The sequence below is a fragment of the Oenanthe melanoleuca genome, chromosome 4, assembly GCF_029582105.1.
Source record: "Oenanthe melanoleuca isolate GR-GAL-2019-014 chromosome 4, OMel1.0, whole genome shotgun sequence".
Taxonomy (NCBI): Eukaryota; Metazoa; Chordata; class Aves; order Passeriformes; family Muscicapidae; genus Oenanthe; species Oenanthe melanoleuca.
Genome location: NC_079337.1, coordinates 54953747 through 54980386, shown reverse-complemented (window position 1 = coordinate 54980386; position 26640 = coordinate 54953747). Strand labels below are relative to the sequence as shown.

General features: G+C 39.0%; 1 protein-coding gene across 13 annotated transcripts in view; it reads right to left on the bottom strand.

The window, feature by feature from the left end:
• LDB2 (LIM domain binding 2) overlaps positions 1-26640 on the bottom strand; it is a 210700-nt gene that overhangs the window by 3316 nt on the left and 180744 nt on the right. For 3 of the 13 annotated variants that reach the window (XM_056489527.1, XM_056489517.1, XM_056489521.1), the window contains 2 exons: positions 8169-8292; positions 6925-7076 (listed from right to left, as the gene is read on the bottom strand). In XM_056489527.1, coding sequence (XP_056345502.1) covers positions 6925-7076; positions 8169-8292 — 276 coding nt within the window. Of the gene's footprint in view, positions 1-605; positions 749-6924; positions 7077-8168; positions 8293-26640 lie in introns of all 13 variants that reach the window. The other 10 variants (XM_056489529.1, XM_056489519.1, XM_056489522.1 and 7 more) reach the window with 6 other exon arrangements.

The window sequence follows — 26640 nt, the reverse complement described above, 5'->3', positions numbered from 1 at the left end:
TAGACTAGGCTACTAAGATGGCATTAAGTGGACAAAAATGTAATCCCCACTGCTAAGACAATATTCCTGTTCCTGATAATGGCAGGCTGAGGATTAGTGATCCCACTGGAACAGGGCTAGTTTTTACTGCTCAGGTCACCTAACACTAGGCTGGGAAAAAATCTAAGTCTATGGTAGGAAACATTTGTGCATCAGTGGGGAGATGTTCAATGACCTTTTGAGTATTTCTACCTCTAATTTCTCAGTTCATTGCAAATATTATTCCTTTCCTACAATGACTCCCCCTGAGAAAACAATTTGCACTTGTGTTTCCTTCTATGCTATTGAGTCTGTCTCTCTGGGAATTGAACTACAGCTATATTGAGGTTAGTGGAGTTTTCCCTCTATTTAAAAGATAGATATCACAGCACTCGTTACAGGACATCTGAGAAAAAAATCTTGACAATCTTGCCACTTATAGTTGTATCAGGCAAAAATAGTGTCTCAGGAAGCGCACATGCTGTCTCCTCCCCAGAGGATTCTGCTCCTCAGACTGAAAGCTGAAGACCCCACCAAGTGCACCCCATGAACCTCCACTCACTAGATCCCGTGCAATGACCACCAACCTCTGAGGAGGACTGGAAGTGACTCCTTTTAGAGCCCCTCAATGCTTCTCCTTAAATTGGCCAGTGGGGGTCACTGCTGTTGAATGACACAAGGCTCCATCCCTCCCAGGGTTGAGGCTGCAGCTCTGGAGTGCTCCTAGCTCCTGCTCATGGAGTGAGAAGCAGAATCCAAGAATTAAACCCTAGTCTCTTGCATGGCAGCACACACTGCTATGGCCTAGTTATGGTAGAACATATTTGACTAGATTAGTTTAAAAAAATTTAGACTGAAGTCACTCAATCTTATTAATTGACTCTGTGATTAGAAACAACATTTTTGGTCAAGGAATGTCTCATGATAGTAAAATATGGTTGTAGTGAAGCACTGTAAATAAAGCAGTGGTTGTTTTACATTATGTGATAGAAATGTAGTATTTTATAATATAACCACAAAAGCAGCTTTCATGTATATCATACCTTTCATCCTGTAATAACCCTAGTTGCCACCCAAACTTAAATTGATGCATATAAACTATACACAGAGATCACTTCACACAACACTCAAATGCAAGCACTTCTATTTAACAGACTGGTCATTTCTAGGTTTTTTAATTTTTTTTTATACCAAGCCTCAAAATTTAGCTCTGCCCTGCCCAGTTTAGTGACTACACTTTTAAACTTGGGATCATCCTACGTCTAAACAATGTCTTAGTGAAATTTGGAGGTAAAAATATCTGGTGAGCCACCTAAAATTCCACATCCCTGAACCTGCCATCTTTGCTGCTGTTAATACATAGCCTTGCCCAGTGTGTTACAGTGATCAGTCCATAGCTCTGTTGTCAGAGCCTACAAAAGTAGACCAGCTTCACAAGCCTAGGTAATTAAAGCTCTTAAATGTATAATTCAAGTATATTTCATCCTTTCAAGGTCTGAAAGTTGCACTTGTTTTAGCTGATAGCATACATCTGAGTGCTAAGTCAAAAGAAGAGGGGTTCCTCGTCCTGCTTTCCTTCTTATAGAATTGTGTTAGTGGTATTTATTTTAATAATTGACATTTTAGCTCCTTGGCACAAAAAATATTAATGACTGAGAGCCCTGCTGCTGCCCACACCCATAATGGTCACTGCTTCCATGAGAAGAGCATCAGACTGATGTTGGTATTGAAATGATCTTTAGAAACAGAACTGATATTTTAATTAGGTTTCAGAGTAAACACTTTCTAGAGAAAAGGCTTTCACATCTCATCATAATTCTCACTGTTAACTTGACATTCTGTCCTTGTTTGGAATGTTTTTCCTAAAGCACAAGAACTGGAAACAAAGTTATTCTCTCTCATCTCCTTCCTACTAAATCTCAGATTCTGAGTGGCATGGTTTTGAGACATGACACTAATCTCTGGCCCTGGAACTGCAGCTCTGGTTCCACAACATCCATTACAAACCACCTAAACCCACCCCCTTTCTGAAACACATAAGAGATTGTATTGCTCCCTTCCACATCAGCATGTTTATTTATGGATTTGGCTTCTGAGGAGCTTACAGAGAGCTACAGAGAGAAAGAGAGACTATTGAGATATGTAACTTCCTTAAAGAGTGCAAGAAGTTTCTACTTAACACTCTGGATGGAACAAAGAATGTTTCATTTACACAGTGGCATATAGTGATGCTTTATTCTTTCCAACACATGATATTTCACTGAGTTCATGGTTAGAGCACTACACTCATCTTCTTTAGTAAATGAAAGCAAAATCCACCTATTAATTTCTGTGGTGATGACTGGGAGCAGCATAGAGCAATGGTTCTTAGAGTTTGTGAGAGTTATGGATAGCTATCAAGTTTCAAATATAGGAAAATGGACCAATTAAGCTTAACTGTTTTAATTACAATTAACAGAGTAACATTTAGGTGAAAATAGCTGTATGGACCCCTTCTGATGACCTTGCTTAAATACAAATCACTGCTCTAAAGTACAAGGGTTTGGGCTTTGAAGAAAATTTTATTTGAAACAGAAGAATATGAAAAATGCTAAGGAATATTATTTTAGCCAGTAAGAATGCCTGAAAACTGAGCAAAGGCTTGGGAAAATGTTGCAGCTAGCTTCAAACACTAGAGGAAATGTGTAAGTGGTAAGACAATGACACACCCAAATTAGGTAACTAACCTCTTTAAAATGATGGGAAGGCTAACATTAGAAAGGCAGGTTTTCTATGAACCTTGCAGAAGGACTCTTGCCCAGCTTTGCTCTTTGTCTAGAGTAAAGTAGAAATTGGTAACTCCAGTTTCTGCCCAATGAACCTTCCACAGATCAGATGTGATTGAGAATATGAACAGATCCAAGTTTAAATTACTGGCATCTGCTGAGACTAAGGCAGATGAGCAGACTACAGTTTCTGGGTGCCTGTCCTGTCTGTTTTCTTCCTGCACTAAAACCAGTCAAAGCATCCACAGGAAACACTGGCAGTACTGAGCCTGCACACATGAGAGCCTGAGAAAAGAGAATTTCTGTTGAGAAAAATGTTTTTGTACTTTTGCTATTGGACTGGCTTTAGCAGCACTTAGTTCTACTTTCACCACACTACAGTGTGTTGCCTCAACACCTACAGATTTGGGACAAAAGCATCACTGGTCAAGCAATGGGCCAACCTAAGAATGAGTTGTGTGGTGCAATCATGTGGCACACTGGCTTACTGCCTCTGTATTAAGAATGTAGGAAATATATAATACATAGAAAAGGTGTTAAACAAGGGACTTGGGCCAGAAGAGTCATGTTGACAAGAGATGCTGAAGGTCTGCAATCAGAAGCCTGAGAATCAACAGAATCACAGGAACCACAGTTTATCCCACCATCATAAGAGAAAATGGGTGCAGTAGAGTGCATGTGACTGTCAAAAGGAGAAAACTTTGTATTTTATTTATCACAGTTGAGAAAGTATAAACAATAGTTTGAGATAAGAGGACAGACAGAGTGAACATTTTCAAATTCCTGATGAGAGGGAAGATGCCCACCCACTAGCAGAGACCCTCCAGATGCCTTTATGCATTGTCACTAGAGATGGATCAGAATGTGTCAGCACTGTGGAAGTGCTAATAGATTTAATAAATAAACTAAATAAGAAATTTATTAATAGAATTAATAAATTGAAGGCAACACAAGGAGCACAAATGATACTGATTGATTAGGCTTCAACAACTGAACTTCAGGATGCAGTGCCAACCTGACCCATGCATGGAAACACAATCATGTCATTTCTCTTTCTGAGCTTGGCTCTGCATTGTCCTCACTGTCCCTGCCTGGGCAACTGATCAGAAAATAATGCAGGTGGAGGAAGTGGCACGACCTTCTCCTTCTACTAGTAGAGGAATGTCTCAGTGACAAGTAACATTCCCTCATTAATCAAGATTTTCTCAGACCAGTGTATTTATCTGAAGAGCAGGAAGGGGATGTGGGCAAAATGAGAAAACTCTGAAGTTTCAAGTTTTGCCATAGCTGATGTTACTTCTGTTTTCTGGACACTGTCCTAAACATGGGACATTGGCCTCTCCAGGCATGAAGACCTCATCAAAGAAACAGAAGTTAATGGTGTGAGTGAGAAGTGTGGATGAGGTGTATGGTAAGTTCACATATTTGTCAGACTGTATGCAGCATTAATGTAGGAGCAAAATGGAATAATTACTAATGTCCTAAACCAAGAAACATCACATGGAACAGAGGCTAAGAAAACACTATTTAATCAGGATTAATTTACTATCAAAGTTAACACAGAAGCATAAAAGAGACAGGAAATTGGATGTGATTATGGTGGAGAGACTGACTTTGCTGGCAGGGAAGAAATCATTGGAGAAAAAGAGGAAGTTGGAATACAGGACTTCATATTAGTCCAGGGTTGATATAGATATGAGCTCATTGGGGGGGTCTCCAGAGAGGAGGATGAGAAAAATGGAACTGAAACTAGCTCTGGTTATTTGAGTAATCTGGATAGAAGATGCAGTGATTCCATTCCTCTTCTCTAATAAGGAGAGGAGAAATGCTTTTAACACTGAAAGTGAATGATTTCAGTAGGGGTGGGTTTTTTTCTACTGAGCAGGAAAGTCCCATTCATAGAAAACTCTACAGCCAAATGAATATTTTAGTGAATTGAAAACTGCCAAATTGTATTCAAGGATCTCTTGTCTTCTTTGCATGTAAGGGACACAAAATCTAACTACTAAATGATACACTTTAAGGTATAAGTTATGGGAAAGAAACAGAAAGCAAGTTACTGCTACCTGCAGCTATCTTCAGAAAGCAATGGCAACAAGGTCCACTTCAAAGAATGCATAATTTTGAAGAAGCGTGGGATAACATTTCTTTATTAAACTGAAAAGTGTTGAATAGTTTTACACCAAAATATCCTCATGCTAAAATTATTTTGAGTTCTTTCTACTCTACAGGGTGGCCAAACCATCAATTCCATCTGGTTTGCTATCTTTGCTGTGGGGAAGATGGGAAGAGCTGTTAGTATGTCAAATCGAGCAGTTAAGCATTTTCCCCTTTGCAGATGGAAAGGAAAAGTGTCCTAAAAACGGAGCCTGATCCTCCATACAAAAGAGTTTGGGCCATTTTGCTACTCTGGTACAGAAAGCAAAGAATATTGAAAAGCATTGAGTATGCAACATCCTGAAAGTAAATGAAGGCTAAAAATCCATCCCTCATCCCATAATAAACTTCACCAATATGTCTCAGATGCTCAGCTGTCATCTCCATCAGAAGAGCAGCCTTGACTACTTCATCTGTCAGGAGTGGCCTTCAGCACCTGAAGTCACTTTCAATACCAGTGGGAGTGACAGGTGACTATCAGAGGGCTCAGTCACATTCAAACATTCAAGTACACACAGCTACCACTGAAGGCAACAAAAGTCCTCTCTCCAGGGAGGAGCAGGCTGAAGAGAGGCAGGGCTCAGATTCTGGTCCTGCTGAGCTCTGAGCAGGGTGTAGCTGACAGAAAATTATTCTACTGTCCTTTAAAGTTGGAGGCAGCAGGGAACTAGCTGGTTGCTTGGTTTTGCACTTCATTGTAGTTTTTTCTTAAATATGGTTGAATATTGATCCAAAGGTTTTTCTGGCAGACACCATCAGTGGGGCAGAGTGGTGCCTGCCACCAGGAGATCAGGTAGTCAGCCTTCTGACTGCTTTGTGCTGCCAGAAAAACACAGAGATGCCTATATTAGGGAAAGAATCTGACTCTGGGGGTGCGAGCCAATTTTAATATGACAAGGAGGAAATATGAGTTTAATGTACTGAAGACCAAAGCTGTAAACTAGTGGATTGCTAAATCAGTTGCTAAACAAAAATCTTCATTTCATTTCACTGATGTTAGTCTACCCCTTTTTTTTTTATTTTATTATTTTATTTTTTAATCTGGATATTCAAGCTTCCTAGGAAGTATCTGCTTTGTGCTAACAAAAAGCCTATATTCTTTGTCAGGTTTCAGAGAAGACCTAACCCCATCCTATCTGCTGATCAGAAATCCAACAAAAACACCTGCATGTTATTCCCAGGATATGACTTTATGGTTCCTATAATATCGAGTTAATTTCCCCAGTTTTAAAATGCATAAGCTATTTCCTTATTGACTAAGGCACACTTTGTCACAATTTGGGGTCTGGTTACAATATAGGGGTCTTACCCCTGTATTGTGACTAAGGCAGTAAATGTGACATTATTGAAGTGCTGAGACAGCTGCTGCTCTGGAAATGACTTGGTGTGTCCCTATACCATTAGATGTCAGCAGTTAGAGCTAGCAGGGTGGGTAAGCTGAGAGCCACATTCCAGAGAATCTGCCCTCTGCAAGTGGAGTGGACAAAGAGATAAGCTCTGCAGATAAGTAAAATCATAACCTGTTCCTGTTCAGCACCTGAACCTGGCACCAATTAGAGGTAAGGTACAGAGAGACCAGCAGCTTCCTCAGGTGCAGCTGTCCTGCACCTCTGGGACACATCCTCACCTAGCACCTGGCAGATGAGTTCTGCAAGGCTCATGCCGTGTCTAAAAACACGAGGAATTTTATAATAATATGAGTCCCACCACTAGGGGAGGGGCTCCCCCTGACAAAAAGGGAAACTGACCTTTAAAAAATCACATCTGATCCTCTGGACACTTCTGTTGGAGGGTCCTGCATTAAAGCCGCACTGCAGAACAGCTTCTTCACACCTCTCCACTAGTTCCCCAGCTGCCACAGCACACTGTGCAAGATTGCCTTTTGCTTGTGATAGTTTTGGCTCAAGAATGCACCTTCTTTACAATGTATGCAAAGATTGAAAACACTGTGAGTGATTCAGCCTAAAAGGAAAGTGAGACTTACAGGTACCTGACTTGATAGACTCAGGTTTGCAGCAGCTGACTTTTTCTTGCTGTTGGTACTGTTTGCATTGTTCCCAGCACTACTGTTGGAAGTGCTGCTGGTAGAGTTTTTCCTTTTTCTCCGTTTGGTTGTTGGTTGTCTTGTGGGTTCTGCTGCAATAAAATGATAAGAAGGAAAGCAAATGGCAGATACTGTAAAGCATGAACTAAAATGATCCATAGGAAATGCTGAAATATTAGTTTTAAATTTCTAAGTTTAATAGTAGCAGTTGTGTTAGATTTAACATGCAAACCATAGAATGATATTTGGACCCAAACCAATGGAATCTGCTTTCATTTTTTTCTAATGGATTAAAAAAGCTTATTGTCCCAGCACTGTCTATAAAGGTATTCAAAAGCATTTTACAGATGGGAGTATAATGATAATGATTAATGTGGTCCAAGTGACTGTGGAACTTGCTGAAGGTCACACAGCAAGAAATGGTGCAACACAAAAAAGCAGGTCTTGCTGTGATGTACAGCCTCAAACATCTCAGCCAGAGAGAAAGGCTGAGAGAGATTTTTACCCCACTGCTGCCATCCATGCAGCAAGCAGCAAACTAACCACCCTTTGAGTTCCTGTGTGGGCTTCACCTCTAAAACTGCAGCTCCCCAGAGAGCCCATAAAGTGTGCTAATGCTACTGCCCTGCAAGCCTGCAACACTCTGATCCAATCAGGACAATTACACAGCTTGGCTTACACTGGCAAAGCACAGAGGGGCAATTGTTCTTCTCAAAATTTGGCCTGGGCACCCATGTGAACGCTCTTAGATATAAAAACCTTTATAATCTGAAAAAGAGAGTTATTATTTTGAGGTGTAAGAGGAAGGAGGTTAGGTCCAGGCCTGTAAATAACTTGATATTAGTCTCAAAGACAATTAATTATGAATTGTAGCTGTAATTTCAGAGTCACAGCAGGAAGCAGGATTACATAAACAATGAATTCTAATGGAGCCAGTAGGCATTTTGCATTCCATCTACACATATTTTTGTACTAAATTATATCCTAGCCACGGTGAAGCCATCTCAGTGTGCACATCTATAAATCAGTTGTGTCAGACTGAAATCATAAAATATCAGAATAATTTTCAGGCTTGCTTTGGAAGCATTGTTAATTTTTATTACTTTCCTTTATAAGTAAACTTTCTCATTGCTTCTCTGTTAATTTTACTAGAAAATAAGTGGAGTATTGGAAGTGAAACATACCTGGTGGGGCCACCATTCTCTGCCATTTTTGAAATAAGCAAGTCTTCAAGCAGTCTCGAGGACTTAGATTGTAAGTTTTATGTCTTGACATCAGTTCCTGCATTGGCTCCAGTATTACACACAACTGAAAGAAAAAAATCAGAGTAGAATAATTTCATCCAAGCAAAGCCTCCATTGATCAGTATTTACATAGCTGGAAATTATAATTGTATTTTTGGATTTTTTTTTTTTTTTTACTCTTGCTAACAGAGCATGTCTCATACAGTTCAGTTTAATCTGCACTTGGATTGCAAAATCAAAACTCTGAATAGGGAAAACTTATTCTTGCTATTTATTATCCTAGGTAATTTTTGGATGCATCAGATAAACTTCAACTCTAGTTTTCCAGTCTACAGAGATTTCAAAAGACTAGAAAATGTTCATGCTTCATTGCCAAAGCTGCAAAGATTAATAAATAATAAAATGCCCATTGTGGATTATCATTCCCCTACAGTAAAATGTGTTCTGACCTGCTGCACACCACAATGAGAACTTCTTATAAATGATATTTTATTTTGATATTGCATGCCAAATAATCCAGATAATTTTGGGCTTTTTTTTGTTATATGAGGACTATACACTCTCTTCCTACCACATGAATGACACTTATGAGAAAAAAAAGAGAAGCATTTTATTTTTCTTGTCTGCTTGGACGCTGAATATATAACACAGAGATTTCTGAAAACATGGAATTTCAAACATCTTTTTTAAAATAGAGTCCTATATATTTTCTATCTGTTCACTTAATAATAAAATTATTGTTCACTGCTTTCTACTCCTGTTAGATCCAGCAGAAAGAGAACTGCTCTGCTTTCTATTCTCTTCTGTTTATAACCACAGGATCATTTCCCCATTTAAACCTCACTCAAAGCCATAGAAGGCTACAAAATTTCACAAGTGCAACCAAGGGCTTACTCTTGTTTGCCAGAGCCTTGTATCTAGTCATCCTAAATAAGGAAAAAAAAAAAAAATCCAGGTTGATCTAAAGATTCTACCTGAAATTTGCAGGGCTTGTATATAGGAGGAAATGGTTCCTTACTTGCAAACTGAGCACATATTCTGGCACAGAATAAGCATGGAGCCTGCATATAATTTTTAGTCACTTTTCAAAGCAAACTGCATTTAGAAGCAGGGACAGGTTTGGCTTTTTTTACCAACAGAAGTAGGACAACAAGTTGATCAAATTATTAGAACTCAGAATGACAACTGAAGAAAGGTATAACTTAAGCAAAATCTTGTTTTAATTATTTATTTAATTTTCTGAAGTTTTGCTGAAGGAGTATCCAGTATATACTTCATCAGGAGATGTTTTCCCTTCATTATTTTACAAATATATAAGACAGGAGACAAATTCTTCTCGCTGGGCTACTTGTTCCACTCTCCCCATGTGCACCCTTCTCTCATTCATATAAATGGGGATGCAAAGTATGCAGGAAAAATAGTTGAAAGGGAGCTGCCATGAAGACTGAGACTAATTCAGCATTTAAATATTACTGTGTATTGGCACTGCTGTTTGATGAGCCTTTCATTAACAGCAGTTAAAACAGAGATAACATAAAACAGCAGGAAGAATGAAGAGCTTCAGAATGAGAAATTATTTTTTTTCCAAGTGTAGAAATTGAATCTGCTGTTGCCTCATTGATGTTTTTCTTACACAGTTTTTACATATTTTTTGTAAATAAATATCTACAAGATAATCTAATAGACAGAAAATGCTATCAGATAGAGCACTCTGGGCTTGGATTTTCATCTAGTTAAATATTCTAACAAAAATTAAGATTACTAGGTCCTAAAATATATGCAGGATCCAGTTTATGCTGTGAAAAAGGTGTTGTATTTTGAGTTCATATTCCTTTATTCTGAAATCTGCAGGTGCTTGCTCAGGTTTTGTGCATATGTGTATGTGAGAGAGAAAGAGATTTGTGATCATAATGGACACCATTGTTTTGACTATCAAAAGTTTGGGTTTCTGGCACAGCTGTCTAAATTTTCTCATTAGGAGCTGATAGCAGCAAGCATGAAGGAGATATTTGTGATGATTCTGAACATACTAGTTACTCTGGGCAGAGCACTAAACTCACATAGCTCTACTGCTGCTGGGACTAAAAATATGTAAATATGTATGTAGGTTCTTCCAACATTTCCTTAGGGACACTTTATTCATGATATACTTACTCTTCCCTAGATATTCATTATTGGCAACAAAGAGAATATTTCTTCTTTATCATCTTGGCAAAGATGTTTGCTATTGTGCTCTAACCATAATGTGCACTGAGAACTACTCTACCCCCACTGCCTGTGGATATCTCACTGCTAATACTGTATATAATCTCTTTCACTTCACACACAAGATTAAAATTCAATACAGACCCAATATGTAGAAATGCTTGACTGATCTCACTTGCATAGAGAAAAAAATATGGGCAGTGAGGTCCCTACTTTGGGATATGGGAAAGACTCTTGTTCTGGATACTTGGGAGCTGTACCCACTCACATGAATTCCTCTGGTTTTTTGGGAATTCACAACCATTTTCTTCCTCTAAAGTCTGAAAATTTTAAGGTCAGCTTTGGATACTTGAGTAATAGGAGGGCATTGAACTCTATAGTTTTAAATGCATCTAGCTCATGTGAATTGGGCATAAGTGTAAAATGAACTGGATTAAAAATGATTGATATCAAATCCCAGAGTCTTTTTCGGTGACCTTTGAGACCTACTTGAAATCTAAAGTGACTCAAACCCAAATCCTTGAAAGAGGAAATGATTGTGCTCCAATTATCTTAAGTCCAAGGAACTTGCCAGTGACAATCAGTAGCTTGGTTTTTTCAAAAAAGCTGGATTAAAAATGTGGGGACAAGATGAATTAAAAGCTTGATTGGCCAAAACCACCTGCTGTCTTTAACCACTGGTGAGCAGGTAACTGGCAGGCTGGGTTGACAGAGTGAGTTTTTAAAACAAAGCTAATGAAATGTTTTATATCTTGCATTCATTGGCATATAGAAGAATTCTGAGGCTTAATCTGTCTATTCCTCACAGATCATCTAGTCTCCCTCTGTGAGATTTCTTCAAAACATCCTTTTTAACATTATTTTTAAAGCACTGGATAATACCAAAATGTACAAGTTTATACTATAATACTATATTAATAATGTTTGGAACACCAACAAAACCAATCTCTTCTACAAGCAGTTTCTTCACAGCTTGAAATCAGTCACTCAAGAAAATAGCCTAAAGACATCAAGAATTTAGTGTGGTGACAATGTATGATTACAGAAATAATTTCTACATTCCTAGGAATACAGAACCTTTAATGGCAATGCTTGACAAGACAGATATTTCTGAGTTCCACACTTAGGCAATACTAGAGGTGGGATCCATATGCCTGTGCACAAGTGTCTAGTACCAGCTGAAATGCCCTGGATGATGCTGGATCTGATCCACCAGATCACTCTTGCTGTCACAGAAGGACACAAAGATCCATGTGGATGTTTCAGGCACTAGAATGTGTCTAAATTGTGTGTAAAGCCTAAAGTTCAAAGAAAAATTATGTTTATTTTAGCATTTAAAACATATTTGATACAATGTGTATAATTTCCCTCTGCAGTACTAAAACCCATTGAAAGAACTCTACATTATGGTTAATAACCCTGTGTTATTAGTATTAGTTTCTAGCCATCTTATCTGAGCTCACTGTGTGATGTCTGACCATTACTCAGAGCCATTACTGTTTCACTGTCAGAGCTGTGGGGTGGAGCACCTCACACTGAGAGATCACTGGCATGAGCAGCCTGCATTTATGGGTGCCCAGTGCACACATTTTGGTACTATATAGACTGGCAGTGACTTTCCTGGAGTTCCATATGGATACTGTGGACAATTCATCAATTAGAGGGCTTGGGGCTCAGGGAAGTGAAAATAGTGAACATAACAAGGCATGTGTGGGGGTTTTCTTTTCTCTTTGGTGTTAGTAAAACATCTATAAGAATTTGATTTATTTTTAAAATTTTTTTTGGAGATGAGGACTAGCATTTACAGGTTTCAAAAACCAGTGTATTTCAAGAAGGAACTTATATGAGAAGACAGGAGTTAAAGGGTTCTGAGAATATGGATCTCACATAATTTCCTGTAATACCTCAGCTATCAGCAGAGAGCAAACTGGCCTTCATCAGTGAGGGGTCATATTCAGCTCTGGGATCAGTCCAGTCACACCAAGAACAGTTTCAGCCTTATGATTTTTGTTCTAATGCTGGGTTTTTATTCTGCGCTGAGAACAGATGCTCATTCTGGGAGCAGCACAGATTAGCAGTAAAGACCGATGAGGAAGCTCTCTTTTACCTTTTGCATACCATAAGCTAATGTAGTCTGTTTCTAATTTAATTAGCGATTTCCAGGAGGGCTCTGGTGGGCGGCGGGGAGGCTGCTCTGCGGGCAGTGCGCTCCTCCCGGCTGAGCTGCAGGTGGCAGAGCTGCCCCAGCCAGCAGCTCCCCTGCCAGCAGCACAAAGGAACGGCTGCCCTAAAGCTGTTCAGAGCTTTCTGCCTTTTAAAGAAACCCTCAGCCTCCAGTCTTGCCACATTTAGCTGGTGACACTACATAATCACCCAGCCAGTTTCTTTAAATCAGGAATCACACCTGGTCAGTAAGCCATGTGGTCAAATCTCATGGGCTACCAAAATAAGCAAGTTTTAAGTCTCTTCCTATGATTGCCCAATTTGTTATGTATGCCCAATTTGTTTTATGTATACATAAAAGTTTCACTAGCTACAATTTAAAAAATGGAAATAGCTGAAGTTTTTCATGTAGATGACACTTACAAATGTTAATGTATAATGTAACATCAGTTTTTCTGAATGAGCTAGCAAGGAAGCAGGCAGCAATGAGAGTGCTCCCTGAAGTTCTACTGAAATGTAGTTTTAACTCTTTGATGCTTGAAACTTCTCGTGGTCAAATGCCTGTATTAATCACTTGAAAATTACAGGAAATGATGCATATTCAGAGCACATGTTGATTTACAACCCCTCCTAAAAGTGACAAAACCCTCACTTGAATGGGAGTATTAATCATTAGCTAATATTCAGGTAGGATGTTGACAGTGGAGGTATACCTGGAATACAATGTGCAGCTTTGAAGAGGTTCAGTTCTTTCTTTTAGAGCTCATTTTTTATCCTCCACAAAGACTCTGAGTTATTAACCAACAAATCTAAACACAACGACATTTTATTTCTATGCTGAAATGCAGTCTTCCCTCTGCACACCCTCTGTGTGCTCTAGAGAAAACAACTCCAGTAAATGATGCTAGAGAAATTCTGGCCCCAGTGCATTTCCCTGGGAAAGGTCCCATTTCTTCAGTTTCTTCTGAAAAGAACTGAATTGTCTCTGCACATCCACATCCACAGTTTTATGCCCATCCACAGGTACACTTTTCCAGATGACCACAATATGTTACTGGTACACCTGCACTGAGGAAGGGAACACACTATGGCTATTTTTTCAGGCCCTGTAAAAGAACTATACCTAGAAGTTTGACTTTCTGGAGTAGTTTCAAAACCCTGTATGAGTGCCCTGAACACCCAAGAGCATGGCACTGAAACAGGAAAAGCATTGCTGCAGTCCTCAGTACAGTTCTTTCTTTGGAGTTAAAAACAGAGAAAGCTTATAGCTGATTTTAAATTTCTCTGCTCATGCTTGTTTTTCAGAATTAATGTAAGTTTCATTCCCCTGCAGAACAGAGGGAGGAATGAAAATTTCCTAGGAACATATTGCTGCTTCTTTCACTGGCCGGCTTGCAATTCACTGCTCAAAATAGCATGTGTTTTTTAAGAATCACATGTGAATACAGAACATTTTCATCTTTAAAACCACCTTTGTTTTCCATTAAAAACATGGAGATATAAATGAGAAATGTTTTGGGGTTTTTACGAACTGAAAGAAATTAGGTGTTTTTTTTCATACTTGTTTTCTAGAGGGGAATGCTTTGGCTTTGTTTTAAGCTCCTGCCCAGTATGTTAACTCAAATACAAGTCTCTTCCATCAGTGCATTAGGCTATATCCACGGTCCTTCCCTGCAAGATAAACTTTAAGCCAAAAGAAGGGGCTTTGAGATTCCCATCACTCAACTTGCTATTCTTGCTGCTTTCCCTTTTTGAAGAGCCATAGTGCACCCCTGCTGAGATGTGGAACTAATAAATGTTCATTCAATTTTGACAGTAACTAGTGTAGCAAGCAGCGAATACAGAACTGCTTCAACTCAAATTATAAACTCAGTTATTTTAACCTGAATATTCAAAATCCAGTCTGCACGGGGTCATTTGTTTTAGTGAAACCTTAGATGATCTTTGGGACAGAATGAAAAGCCAGCTCTTAACCCCAATAGCTTAAGCAGTCCAATACCACAGAGTAATCCCTAGCTTGTTTACTGTGACTACTGTTCTCTCCATATTTCCAACTCCTGTGCCAAAGATTTTTTAAATTGGCTGTATATAAACAGACTGAAGTCCTTGGGTTTGCTAATAGGTAGGAAACAATATGAGTTTTGAAATCTACAAGGAGGTGGGAAACTGCTTGGAAATATGGTATATGCACACTAACTGTGTGTATTTACTGTTAAATTAAAGACATTTGATTTAAATAGATAGTAATGGAAAGGTTTTAAAACTGTCACTAAAAATAATTTCTTTAGGCTTTGACTTAAAATCTCATTGAGATGATCTTTTTTTTTCAGAGATCACACCTCTGAAAGAAAATGTTTTAGACTAGATCAGGGTTCAGCAAGACAGCATTGCATCAGGTTGAACTTGGCTCATATTTTAAATACATCTCCAAAACCATATGGAGTCCATATTTTGTGTTAGCTTTAAAAAAATATAGGATGAGTTTCTGCAGCACAATACCATTGCAAAAGCAGATTCTGGGACAAATTCCATAACTTGAGATTTACAGGGTTTGGGATATATTTAATAGCCACCTCTCAGCACGGGAGAAGGTTCCATGTTTTGTGTTACCATGCTGAGTCAAGAAATATTTGTATTTGCCATCACCTAAGAAGCTAGGAATTAGAATTTCCAGCTTAACACTTGCAATATTAGTGATCATTTCCATCTAGCTTATTATTTGTACAATGACAGAGCTATATGTATATTTTTCAAAATACTGAGCTTCTTCAGTTCTAAAGAGATTCTTAACTGGATAAGAGGTAAAATACTAAGCCAGGAATAATTTGGCAGCAGACAGGTATGCACATAAAAACAACAATTTCATGCACCTATCTAGACACAAGTCCCTTAGGACTACTGATAGATATTTAAATGATTCTCACATTTTGAAAATATGGCTGTTTTGCCTGCTGCATGTCATACACAATGTCATTAATTTCATTGATAATTTGGTTATTTAGGAAACCATCCTGCCACAAGGCTCCTGGCATTGTCTGTTCCTTTGGTGTGTGTTGCCAGCCCTGGAGGAAGCAGTGGGATGACACACAAGTGCTGAAGCTCCATGCTGGATTCACTAACAAATACTCAGCACTCAGTAATGTTTATTCATCCTATGCTATGCCCTGAATGCCAGTCTAGGACTCTCCAGTTTCTCACTAACACCCAGAGGTAAGGAATGATTTCTCAATAATGCAGTATTCAGCTGCTCAATTGCTCCCAAGCTACATAGCTCATCATGTTTTTACACTGTTCTGTATCTGCAGCCATTTCAATTCCCAGCAACAGTGATAATGGGAAGAAGCAGCATTCATTTCAGGTAAGACTAAGTTTAAACTACATGTTTTTTCAGGCAAATAACTACAAGTAGATATGAAACAGATCTTATCACAGCACAGCCGTCACCAGCATTGCAGCTAATTCTAGTCAGAGTGCTGCACCCCAATTAATTTTTTTTTCTTTCTTCCTCTTCCTCCTTTACATAACAGCTAGATAAAACAACTTCCACCATTGTCATCTCCTCCATGCACTCTGGAGCAACTCAGGTGACTATAGAAACTGTTAACTCTTGTGGCTATTAATTCTGCCTTTCCTTGTGTTGGAACCATGACAGCACAAAAACTGTGTGCCTGGTCAGCAGGGAACCCAACCTCCTTTACAGCTCAGAAAGTTTCCTCCTCCCTCCTTGCATCCCAGCAAGGACTGCAGGTTCCTCACTCCCTGCAGTGTGCCCAGGCCAGCAGAAGGGCTCTGGCTTCAACAGTTCCAGAACCAGGAAAGCATTCCTGCCCAAGTCCCTGCTCCTGCAGAGCTGCTGCTGAAGTGCTGTGCAGATAGCTGAGCACATTCTTCTCTGAAAAGAACATAATTTGAGGGCCTACTTAGCATCATATTGTATTAAACTAAGCATTTCTAACAGTGGATGTGATCAGTCTTAGTGACATCTTCAGTTTCTAAGTAATGAGTGGTGTGAAGCACCTTCAAGATGCCACATAATGAATGTTGAACAGGACAGATGTGCTCTCCTTTCCTTGTCCAAGGGGAGGCTGGAGTGCATTTGTGGAGATGACTTTGACATATACCTTATTTAGCTATCACTTCAGTCAGTACCCTCACCATTACAGCATGTGCTGGAAGGAATTCTGTTTCAGAATATTCTTAAGCATTAAAAGCAATATTTCAAGGATCTCAGTCATTGCTGTAACTATTTGATAACCCTCTTCCCTCAAACTCTGACAAGTTTTTCCTTGTGATTTTGCTTAATCTTTTTATTTAAAATCCATTGTTTAGAAAGGGCTTAGAAAGGAGCTCCACTGTCTGTAGTTTTGCTTCACTCTTTGAAGTTTTAATACTGTTTTAAAAAATTATTTCTATTTTTTTGATTCTTCGCAAGAACTTCACAACTTTAAACTCTTCCTCTCATTCCCCAGACATTAAAAGAATGTCATTTCAACTAATGCTCTTTTTCCTATTCACCTTCTGTACAACGGGGAGATGTTTTGAAAACCCCCTCCTTCAACAGCACCACACACAAGTCTTATGGGCTTTTAATCTTGTTTCCATCAGCTGGGCTCACAGTTCTTCCTACACCAAAGTGAATAGTGAAGATTATCTGCTCCCTTTCCCTTCCCTTGATGACAACTCAGACAAAGTAAGGGCACTTGGTTTCAATAACATAAGTGGATATTCCTGGAATCTCAATGGCAGAGACAAACTGCATCCAGTTGCTGTATGTGTTTCCAGCTAATGAAAATAAAAGGACTCATAGAATGAGTTCCATCTTCCTCCTGATGGGCTTAGTTCTGAAGGCCACAAAAATCTACAATCTTAATCACCCAAATCTTGTTTAACATTGTCTAAATCTTCTTCATGGATCTCTTGGTGCAATTTGGCCTCACCCAAACTGTACAGATTGGCATTTTCTTCAATGAGGACAACCTACTCAAGCCTTTTCCTTCAGCAGAGATCCTAGTTGCAATAAAGGACTAATACACCACATCACAAGTCTGTATCATAAGGAAAAGCCTCAGACAGACCATCATATTTTGTGATTCTTCTCTCACAATTATCTATATAGTCAGTGATCAATAGGAAAGATTTGTGTCTTACACATCTTAGATAAGAATTAAGCTCTTAAATGATTTTAAGAGAGACCATAAAATTTATCTTTGTAATTTAATTTAACATTAGTGTTAAATTACATTGCAAAGTGCATCATGTTGACTGCATGATATGATCTTTTATACTGCAGTCAGTATTGCAGTGAGTATCAATTTCAGAGAGCTTGTCAGTACAAAATGAAATTTTAATGTAAATTGGAGCAGATTTATTAATTTCAGTCTATACTAGATGTGGATGGAGTTCCACTGTTAAGCAAGGTTTAAGGCTGGTCTGTAGTAATTAAGGAGGAACTAAGCACTTTGCACCAAATGTTTTGTGCTTAAGCCTTGTCCTGTGAACTAATACCTACTTTTTAAAGTCCAATTACAGGTTATGAATTGACAGAGAAACAGAGTAGCTATTGTTTTATCTCATCGTGTGTCAGTGGCCTGGTGCAAAGCACATGGCATTTGAAAGCTTTCTTAATTTCATTTTTTCTAGATAGTTCAAAAATCATACAGTTTACAATTTTTTCTCATTTCAAATTATTGCCTCTGTTTCTAACATGATCACCAATTTTATTTCTTACACAGTACCAAGAACAAAATAAGGGTGTCATTGGAGACTGCCATGCACTTAAAAGGGGTTCATTGCTCTCTTATTCTTTGCCAAGCACAGATCTTTAATAATCAGAATTCCTTAATAATCCACCATCACAGCCAGCCCAAGCAGTATCTCTAGGAAACAGCATGGGAAAGGAAAGGTCTATTTCCCTGTTTGCCATCTCCCATCATTACCATGTGGGATGTTGCTGCATGACATTTCCTTCCTCTTTATTTCTCCAAAGGCAAACAAGCTCCTATTCAGCAGTTCTGAGTCAAATCCTAACACCTGATATTTCTGATATGCAAACTGTTAGCTTTTTCTATTTGTGCAACAATGAGACCTTATCAGTTTTGCTGCTTTTCATTTTGACTATGAAATGCATCCACTATCACTCTTCACCTGTGTCCCTGGCAGCTCCCTTAGTTCAGATGGAATCAGGTATGCTGTTTGTCTTGTTCAAACTACTGTTGATTCAAAACAAATCACAGCATTATAAAAAAGATCAAGAGTGTAAGGGCTCCATTTGAATGCTGACAATTTTTAGTGTGCAGCTGTATTACAGCTTGGAAATAAGTTTAGAAATGTTTTTGTGGTACAGTGGTCTGCAGACAGCAAATGTTGATTTAAAGTTTCTGAAAGCAGAACAATAGGAGATGCTATGCCTGACCAAAATACTAGTCCAAAAATTTAGAGGTGAGGTTGAAGTTTTTGGTTTGCATATCATTTCTGAGGCTACTTCAAAACACATGCCACAAAGACAATGTCTATATTGAAAAACAAACTTCATATTCACCTTTGATTTTACAAATTCACTTCCATACATTGTTCTATTTTCAGGTTTCCTTGTACAAGAAATCATCTCTCCATACAAAAGATACACATAGAGATTCATACAGACTGAGGCAATACAACAACTGTGATTCATCCTCCAGACTAACGTGTACATAGCAACTCTAATTTTATTTACAACCACGAAAAAAGGAAGCTTTTTCCAGAATATAACCAGCTAGCTCTTCTGTGCCATGAATCTCTTCCCCCATGCACATAAAATCCTCTTGTTTCTATACTGCAGCTCAAGCACAAATGCAGTGTTTTTCACATAACCAGTTCTATTTTTAGCCTGAATTGTAGGAAGTCTGCAGCATTAATAAATGGAAGAGAAGTACAGAAGTACACTGCATGGTAATGTGCCAGTGCAAAAGCTACCTTGGCCTTTAGCCAGTGAACTGTGGTTAGATGTTAGAGCAATGAAAGTAAAAACACCACTTGTAATGGAATGATTAATAAGCTGACAAACTTCCATGCATTTATTTCATACTTTTTGAATGCAGACCTTATAAATACCAACATATTTTTTTTACTAGTGATATCTCTCAGGCTGAAGCAAGGAGGATATATATGTGTATATGTATGTGTATTTTTATACATGCAATTGATGTTTGCTTAATTCTGTTTTCAAATAGAAAGGAGGATACTTTGCAGAGCAGACCTTGAAAAACAAAAAAAAAAAAAAAAAAAAAGGAATAAGGAAGGAGCTTTTTTATAAACTAATATTGCAACTCCAGTAGGCATAAAACCCATTGTTTCATGATTTTCTCTCCTATTGATTCTGCAATTCCTTGTTTGGCATCAAAATTCTGAAAGCAAAAATGCTTTAAAGCTGTTACACAGAGGACAAAAGTTCACAGTTCTTACAGGGACACAGAGTCTTCTGTAATCTCTTCACTTGTCACCCAATCCACAAAACTTGCCCCAGCACCGTTATGCTGTGGACAGATGGATGTTTATATAAAAGACCTTGTGCCTGAATAAAATTCCATTTCAGGGTTATATAAAAACAGCAATTACTGGGAAATGGAACTTTTTAATTAAACGTATTCGAAGAAAGTAGGGATTAATGACTTTAAAGTAGGGAGTATTTAATGCTTGCAGTCATAGATCATCCACTAGTGAAGCTGCATTATCACCATCAGGCAAGGATGCTTTTGAGTATTGATGGTGTGTGCACTAATAAGGCTTCAAATGTTTTCATGACAATATAATTAGCAACACAACTAATGTATACTATACCTACTATTAAAATAATGTATAAACAACCTTAATTTACAGCAACATCTTCAAAATAAATAAAGATACACTTCAGATAAGGCTAGTTGTCCCTTGGCCCAGTGAAGTGCAAATAAACCACAATTGAAACTTTTAGGCAATGCTGATGTGGAAGAGTATGGTCCCTCATAATTACACCAGAAAAATGTAATAACTACCTATCTGACTCCCTGATTTGTCAGTAAGAAGGAAATTATTGCTTTGCACTTCAGTTAAATACAGGCAATAAAACATAGGAAAAATTATTTACTGGATCAGATCAGAGCCTGGGTTGTGCCCATCTTATAAATCCAGCTCTGACTGGGAATCTCATATGGATCAAATACTATTTGGTGAGAACAGAAACCCACACACAGAAGTCAAAAGAGAGAAAAACCGAAACACCAACAATAGCTTTGTTTTTCTGTTAAGAATTTTATTCAGGTACAACAAAATCAATACTTGTCCTCTGACTGTACACAGTGTACTTGAGCTGTTCTGTCAGGATCTATACAGAAAACAGAGATGGAATTCAGGTGGGTGGATATGATGATGAGGTGGAGGTAAAACACAATGGCATGTGTGGCCTCTGCTTCCCAGAATAACTGCATCTTGCAGTGCTGTGGGGACACTGTGTGGGGACACTGTGTGGGGATACTAGCACTGCTCACCAGAGCTCCTGATCTGAGTGTCTGTGCTGTGAGAGCCAGCCCCAGGGAAACACACAGGAAAGTGCCTTGACAGGGCAGCTGCATCTGAAAGGGGAAAGTCCAGCCTCTTCCCACCCACCCCACCCTTGCAGCACAGCATAAACAGAAAGAAGAAATACCAGCAGTACCAGCAAAATGAGAGTTCCTACACATGTGGAAAAATCAGGATGTGCAATTTGCCTGGTCACTTAATAAACTAGATACCAGATCATTCTGCTGTGTTATAGTACATGATGCTGTACCTCAATATGACCTCCCTGCACTAATCTTTTGAGACATTAAAGGACTAAAATCTGTGTTCCCTCTTTGTCCATGTCCAGAGAGACTTATGCCAAGAACAGAGTTAATAAGCAAATAGGAAAAAACAACCTTCTTAACCCTTTCCCTGCTTCTAGTTTTTCCTCCCTGTTTTGTGAACCCATTCATGGGCCCAGTGGTGGTTACCAGAATCATCACATGCTGCTTGGGGTGGCTGCTGGCTGGTCCTGGTGTGTGCCCTGAAATATCTGCGTTGAATTTCTGGGTTAGTTGTACCGGTGAGATGGAAAAAGGAGAGAGCAATAACACACAGTTGTTTCACAAAAGAAACCTGTCAAATTACTTAATCCACAGACTACTTAGATGAATAACTGAGCTGCCAGCTGAAAAGGAAATGTATTTTCTAGGAAGTCTTTCAAATGCATCCATTCATTTGAAGTTCTCAGTAGCAGCAATATTGAGAAAGGTCTTCTGTGCGTGTATCAGTGGTACCAATTGCACTGCAGCACTGCTCTCAAAGCTGCTAAAGTGTGTGACTAAGGTTGTGCTTCAGCAGCACAGCAGCCCTGGTGTTAAAGCTCCTGGGTATCAGTGAGGCAGACAGCTGTGCTTGTAGAAATTAATTTGACCAGTTCAATACTTCTCAAGAAAATGTGACAGATTCCTTTTGTATCAGCATGCTTCATGGCATACAAGGGATCATCTGCCAGTTCCATTCCAGCATCAGATCAGGTATTGCCCAGCACAGGCAACAAAGTCAACCTCAGTTCCACAATGGATGATGCTGTGTTAAAACAACAGAAATATAATTTTGCTCTCATCTGAGCCATTCTAAATTTATATGGCTTGATGATCCAATCACAGATACATTGCTAATGGGTATGGAACCACTTATGGACACATTATAAAGTACAATATTCCCAAATGAAGGAGGTGAGGCCCATTCTTCATCCCTCAGGGAGGGTGCCAGTTCAGCACTTGTGTGCACACAGCTCAGCCCTGCCTGCTCCCAGCAGAGGGTGATCCCACTCACACTTACTGAAAACCACCCTCAGCCAGGTTGCTCTGAAAATGACACCAAGACAGCTTGGGAGACAGTGAGGGGGCATGGGATAAATTGGGAAAATGTGCCAACAGGGCAGATATTTAAATGCCAGCTCTCAATGCCATAGGTCCATCTCATTTACTAGTGGAAATGAAGGTAGGGAGAATCATCTACCCAGTGACAGCTACAGGTCTGGTGACTGGAATGTCCTGCTTCTCTTCCATAATGAAGAGGAACTGGACTAATTGGACAGACTGACATTTCTGGATGAGGAAGCCAAAATCCGTGGTTTCTTGCAAATAGCACTGCCCATATATTACTGATGCAGGTAGAGGGTGTGCAGTGGTGCCAGTGCTGCTGGGGACAGTGCAATTGCTATTTCCAGAGTGGTCACAATGTCTTTGGAAGCTCACAAGACTTGGTGCCTGTCACTGAAAATTCTGACCACAAAAACTACAATTTGGCTTTTTAATCTATATTTATATGAAAAACATATAATTTACACCTTCTTATGTGAGCAAGGCAATGTGAATTTCAATTCTGGCACAAGGTTTGAGTAATCTTTCCTATGCTAACACATCTATTTTCTTCAGGCAGTTCAGTGCTTTTAGAGAGCAAGGAGAGATCTTGAACTTTTTTTGCTAGTGTGATCACAGTAATGTATCCTCTGTCTTCAAAACAGCTTTTTAATGTGTTCCAGCCAGGACCGAAAATATCACACAAGTCACAGAACAATCGTCAAATTCTCATTATCACCCCTAGCGTCAGGAGAAGTCAGTTTTATGGAGAAGGAGTTAGTGAGACCTCAAGATTCCTGTGGTGTTTTCATTTTTTTTTTTTTTCCATGAGAAAATAGCCTCTTGGTAGAGCATATAGCATCCAGAAAGACCTTTCAATGGTTCCCCAAACTACTCTGTGTCCCATCTATATAATAAGGAAACTAATAATTCCATAATTTGAAATGGGTACTCTGAGGATACTTTCTGCTCTTGCCAAGCACCAGTTATGTCTCAGTGAAATTGAAGCCACTAGGCTCAGTTTGGCAGTAATTCAGTGAAGTATAACTGCCCATGATATACACAAAGTTGGACTGAGTTCTATTCTGATTCCTTGTGCCCTTTAACACCACCTGTCTATGAATCAGTGATGATTTCATGAGTATTTTTGAGGTGTTCTGACACTATAAGAACTGAAATTTGAAATAAATAATTACTTTCTACTGCATTTTAAAGGGAAAATATTTTTCCTCTTATTTTTCTTTTTTTTCCTTTTTTTTTCTTGCAGCTAAACCAGAATTTTCCAAGTCTTTAAAGATGAGACTGCATTTCCAGCTCTTATGTGTCATCTCACACAAGGAAGCCATTTATCACCAAGTTAAACTTCTGTGCAAATGCCTTTTGACTTTCACAGCCATTACCTTTTGCAGCACAGATTGTTAAGTGTAATTATTATCAATTAAATAAGTAAAAATTAATTTACATTTCTTGTAGCAATTTATATTACACGGGAAAAACTGTAACTTCCAATATTTAAGCAGTCTTGATGAATAGAAATAAACACATATTTTCAGGGTTTGAAATGGGTTGGTTTATGCTAAAACACCATATGACATTCAGAGAGATGCACCAGCACTTCCCAGACTTCTGGAATAATGGGATCTTATTCCCCATTTTAGTGTTCCAGTGTTTGGCAATGCAGAAATCCAATATCATCTTTTGACTAATACACATATTTTACAATAATATCTGAACAACATAATTTCTCAGCTTTTGATCATATTTTCTAGGAAAGCATTCTCAGTAATATTATTGATCTGAAGGCCAGCTGAAGGGCTCCAAATGTCTCTCACATGCTCTGGTGAGCACAAAAGATTCTTATCAAGTGGCTGCAATGTCTAAACCATCTAAACACAGTCAGTCTGTGACTGTATCCTGGTGACTATGTCCAGCCCAACTTTGCATGTACTCACTCACATTTGAAAAATTTGTGCTTCATGTTCTCTGCATAATAGGAACCATGCTTGTGGTTCCTTTAGTTAAATTGCCATTCCTGTCTGAACTAGACTCCAGAGTAGATTATATTAAGCTCCACAACCTTCCCCACTTCTAAAAATGGTAAATGAAAAAAGCAAATCTCTGTGGTCTATGAAGTGACATCATTCTTTCTTCCCTCTTCTGGCTGCAGATTCATAAGCACCTAGATTTTTGTTTTCAGAGCTTTCTGAAGCAATTTTCTTTTTCCAAATCTATTTCAATGCATGGCCCCATGTGTCTATTATCCTTTCCCCTTCTGATATTTGGTTCAGCAGATGGTGCAAATGAACTGACATATACAGTATTTGGTTAATCCTGTGCTCCACTGAATTGCTGTTTTGAGACTAATGCAGATACTTTATTATTGTGAATTGTCTGCATTATGTCCTTGCCTATATTTTTTGATTTATCTTGTTCTTCCTGAATGGGTCCAGTCTGAAAGGTGCTGCTGAAGAATCATATAACCTGAAGTGCTCTTTAGTTAACTCCAATGAAAGGTGGAAGCTCTTACTAAGAAATTTCATGAAGTCCAAGAAATGGCACAGGGTATAAAGCACAGCCAGAGACAGAAATTTCCAATCATTAAAAACATTCTGAGATTGAATGGGAAGAGTATGAAACCAACTGATCAAGAAGTGAGGATAAATTAGTCTGCGAACACCACTGACCAGTAAAGGTTTAGTAGGAATATGCTTTTTCAGATCACTTGTTTTTAAGCTTTAACTAGTTTTGCAGATGGCAAAGGAACCCTAGTTTGGGTATTCTGGGATGTGCACCACGAAGTGAACATTTAGGGTGTGGAGAACATAAAAAATTATGGTGATGTCTTTATGTTCTCTAAGAGTGCCCCAGTGTCCCCAGCCCTTCAGTTAATCTGAGGCTAAGCAGAGAAATGAGTTAAACTTTTCTTCTGAAAAGACTGCAAGTACTTGTATCCAGCCTGTGATCGAATGGTCCATCTTATGTTGAATAAATTGCTACTTGGGAAAAACCTTAATTCAGAGATGTTAGTACCCATAGACTGTTTTCTACTCCTTCTCCCCCTCTCCTGGAAAGCAAGGCCAAAAACATTGTGTGGAAGGTTTAGGAAGGGGCAGGATCCAAAGGACTCTGCACTACAGCTGCTGTTTCTTAGGTGGCAATGCCAGCTAAAGCAGCACCATGCTGTCCCACTGCTGTGCAAGCACTGCTGTTTGTGTGGCTGTACAGCAAAACAGCTGGGGGAAGAGATCTGTCCAAGAAATAACTAAGGAAATAGGCAGCATGTGGGCAGAAATGTGTGGCTGAAACTGGTGATGTGGGACCAATGCTGCTCAAGAAACTGCACAGACAGACAAACCAGATGTGGGTTTCTGAAAGGAATTGGAGAAAGCTTTCTGCTCGGTGATAGACAAAGGCATTTTCAGGATTGTGTTCTGAGGCAGATTCTTGCTGGCTTCTTTAAGGAAAGCTATCTTGTTTTAGCTCTCATCATTACTGCTGACTGTCTCAGCTCCCCAGAAAGGGTCATTCTGGAACAGGGGATGATGTCACTGTGGAGGCTCGTGGCTCTCAAGCCCAGAGTTGGACAAGCTTTTGGGGATCACCCCTACACACCATGAGTAAGATGACATAACAGCTGGGTACCAAATATCTTTGGCCAGTAGCCAAGAGAGATGACAATAGAAAAAAACTACATTTAGTTCTAGATTACATTTAAATTACTTTTTATCTGTGTATGACTCTTCTGGTTTTCCCAGTAGCCAAGTATGATGAAGAGGAGAAAGTGGTGTTTAGAAGAATCCTTTTCCTGATGGAAATGCAAGGAATGGTCATTTAACTGTCAGGTTCAGCCAAAGCATTTCTGCCTATTGTTATTGAAGCTGTCCTCTGATCCTGGCAGAGTAGCAACGCTGGGTACTTACCTTCATCTAGGGTTTGGTATTAGGGTAGCATGTAAAGTGCTAGGGACATGCAAAAATACCATGGTTGTTCAGCCATTTAAGATTCAAGAGAGCATATGAGACTATTCCCTGAGCTTTGATGCTCTACAAGCTTGTATTCTGTATTCAGAATTTAACACACCACTGGGTTCCTGTGATGCAAAGAGGCTGCACCTGGGCACAGATAAGGTTAAATCTTTAATTTTTATGGCTTAACTTTTCATGCTGAAGGTTTGTAACCTCAGG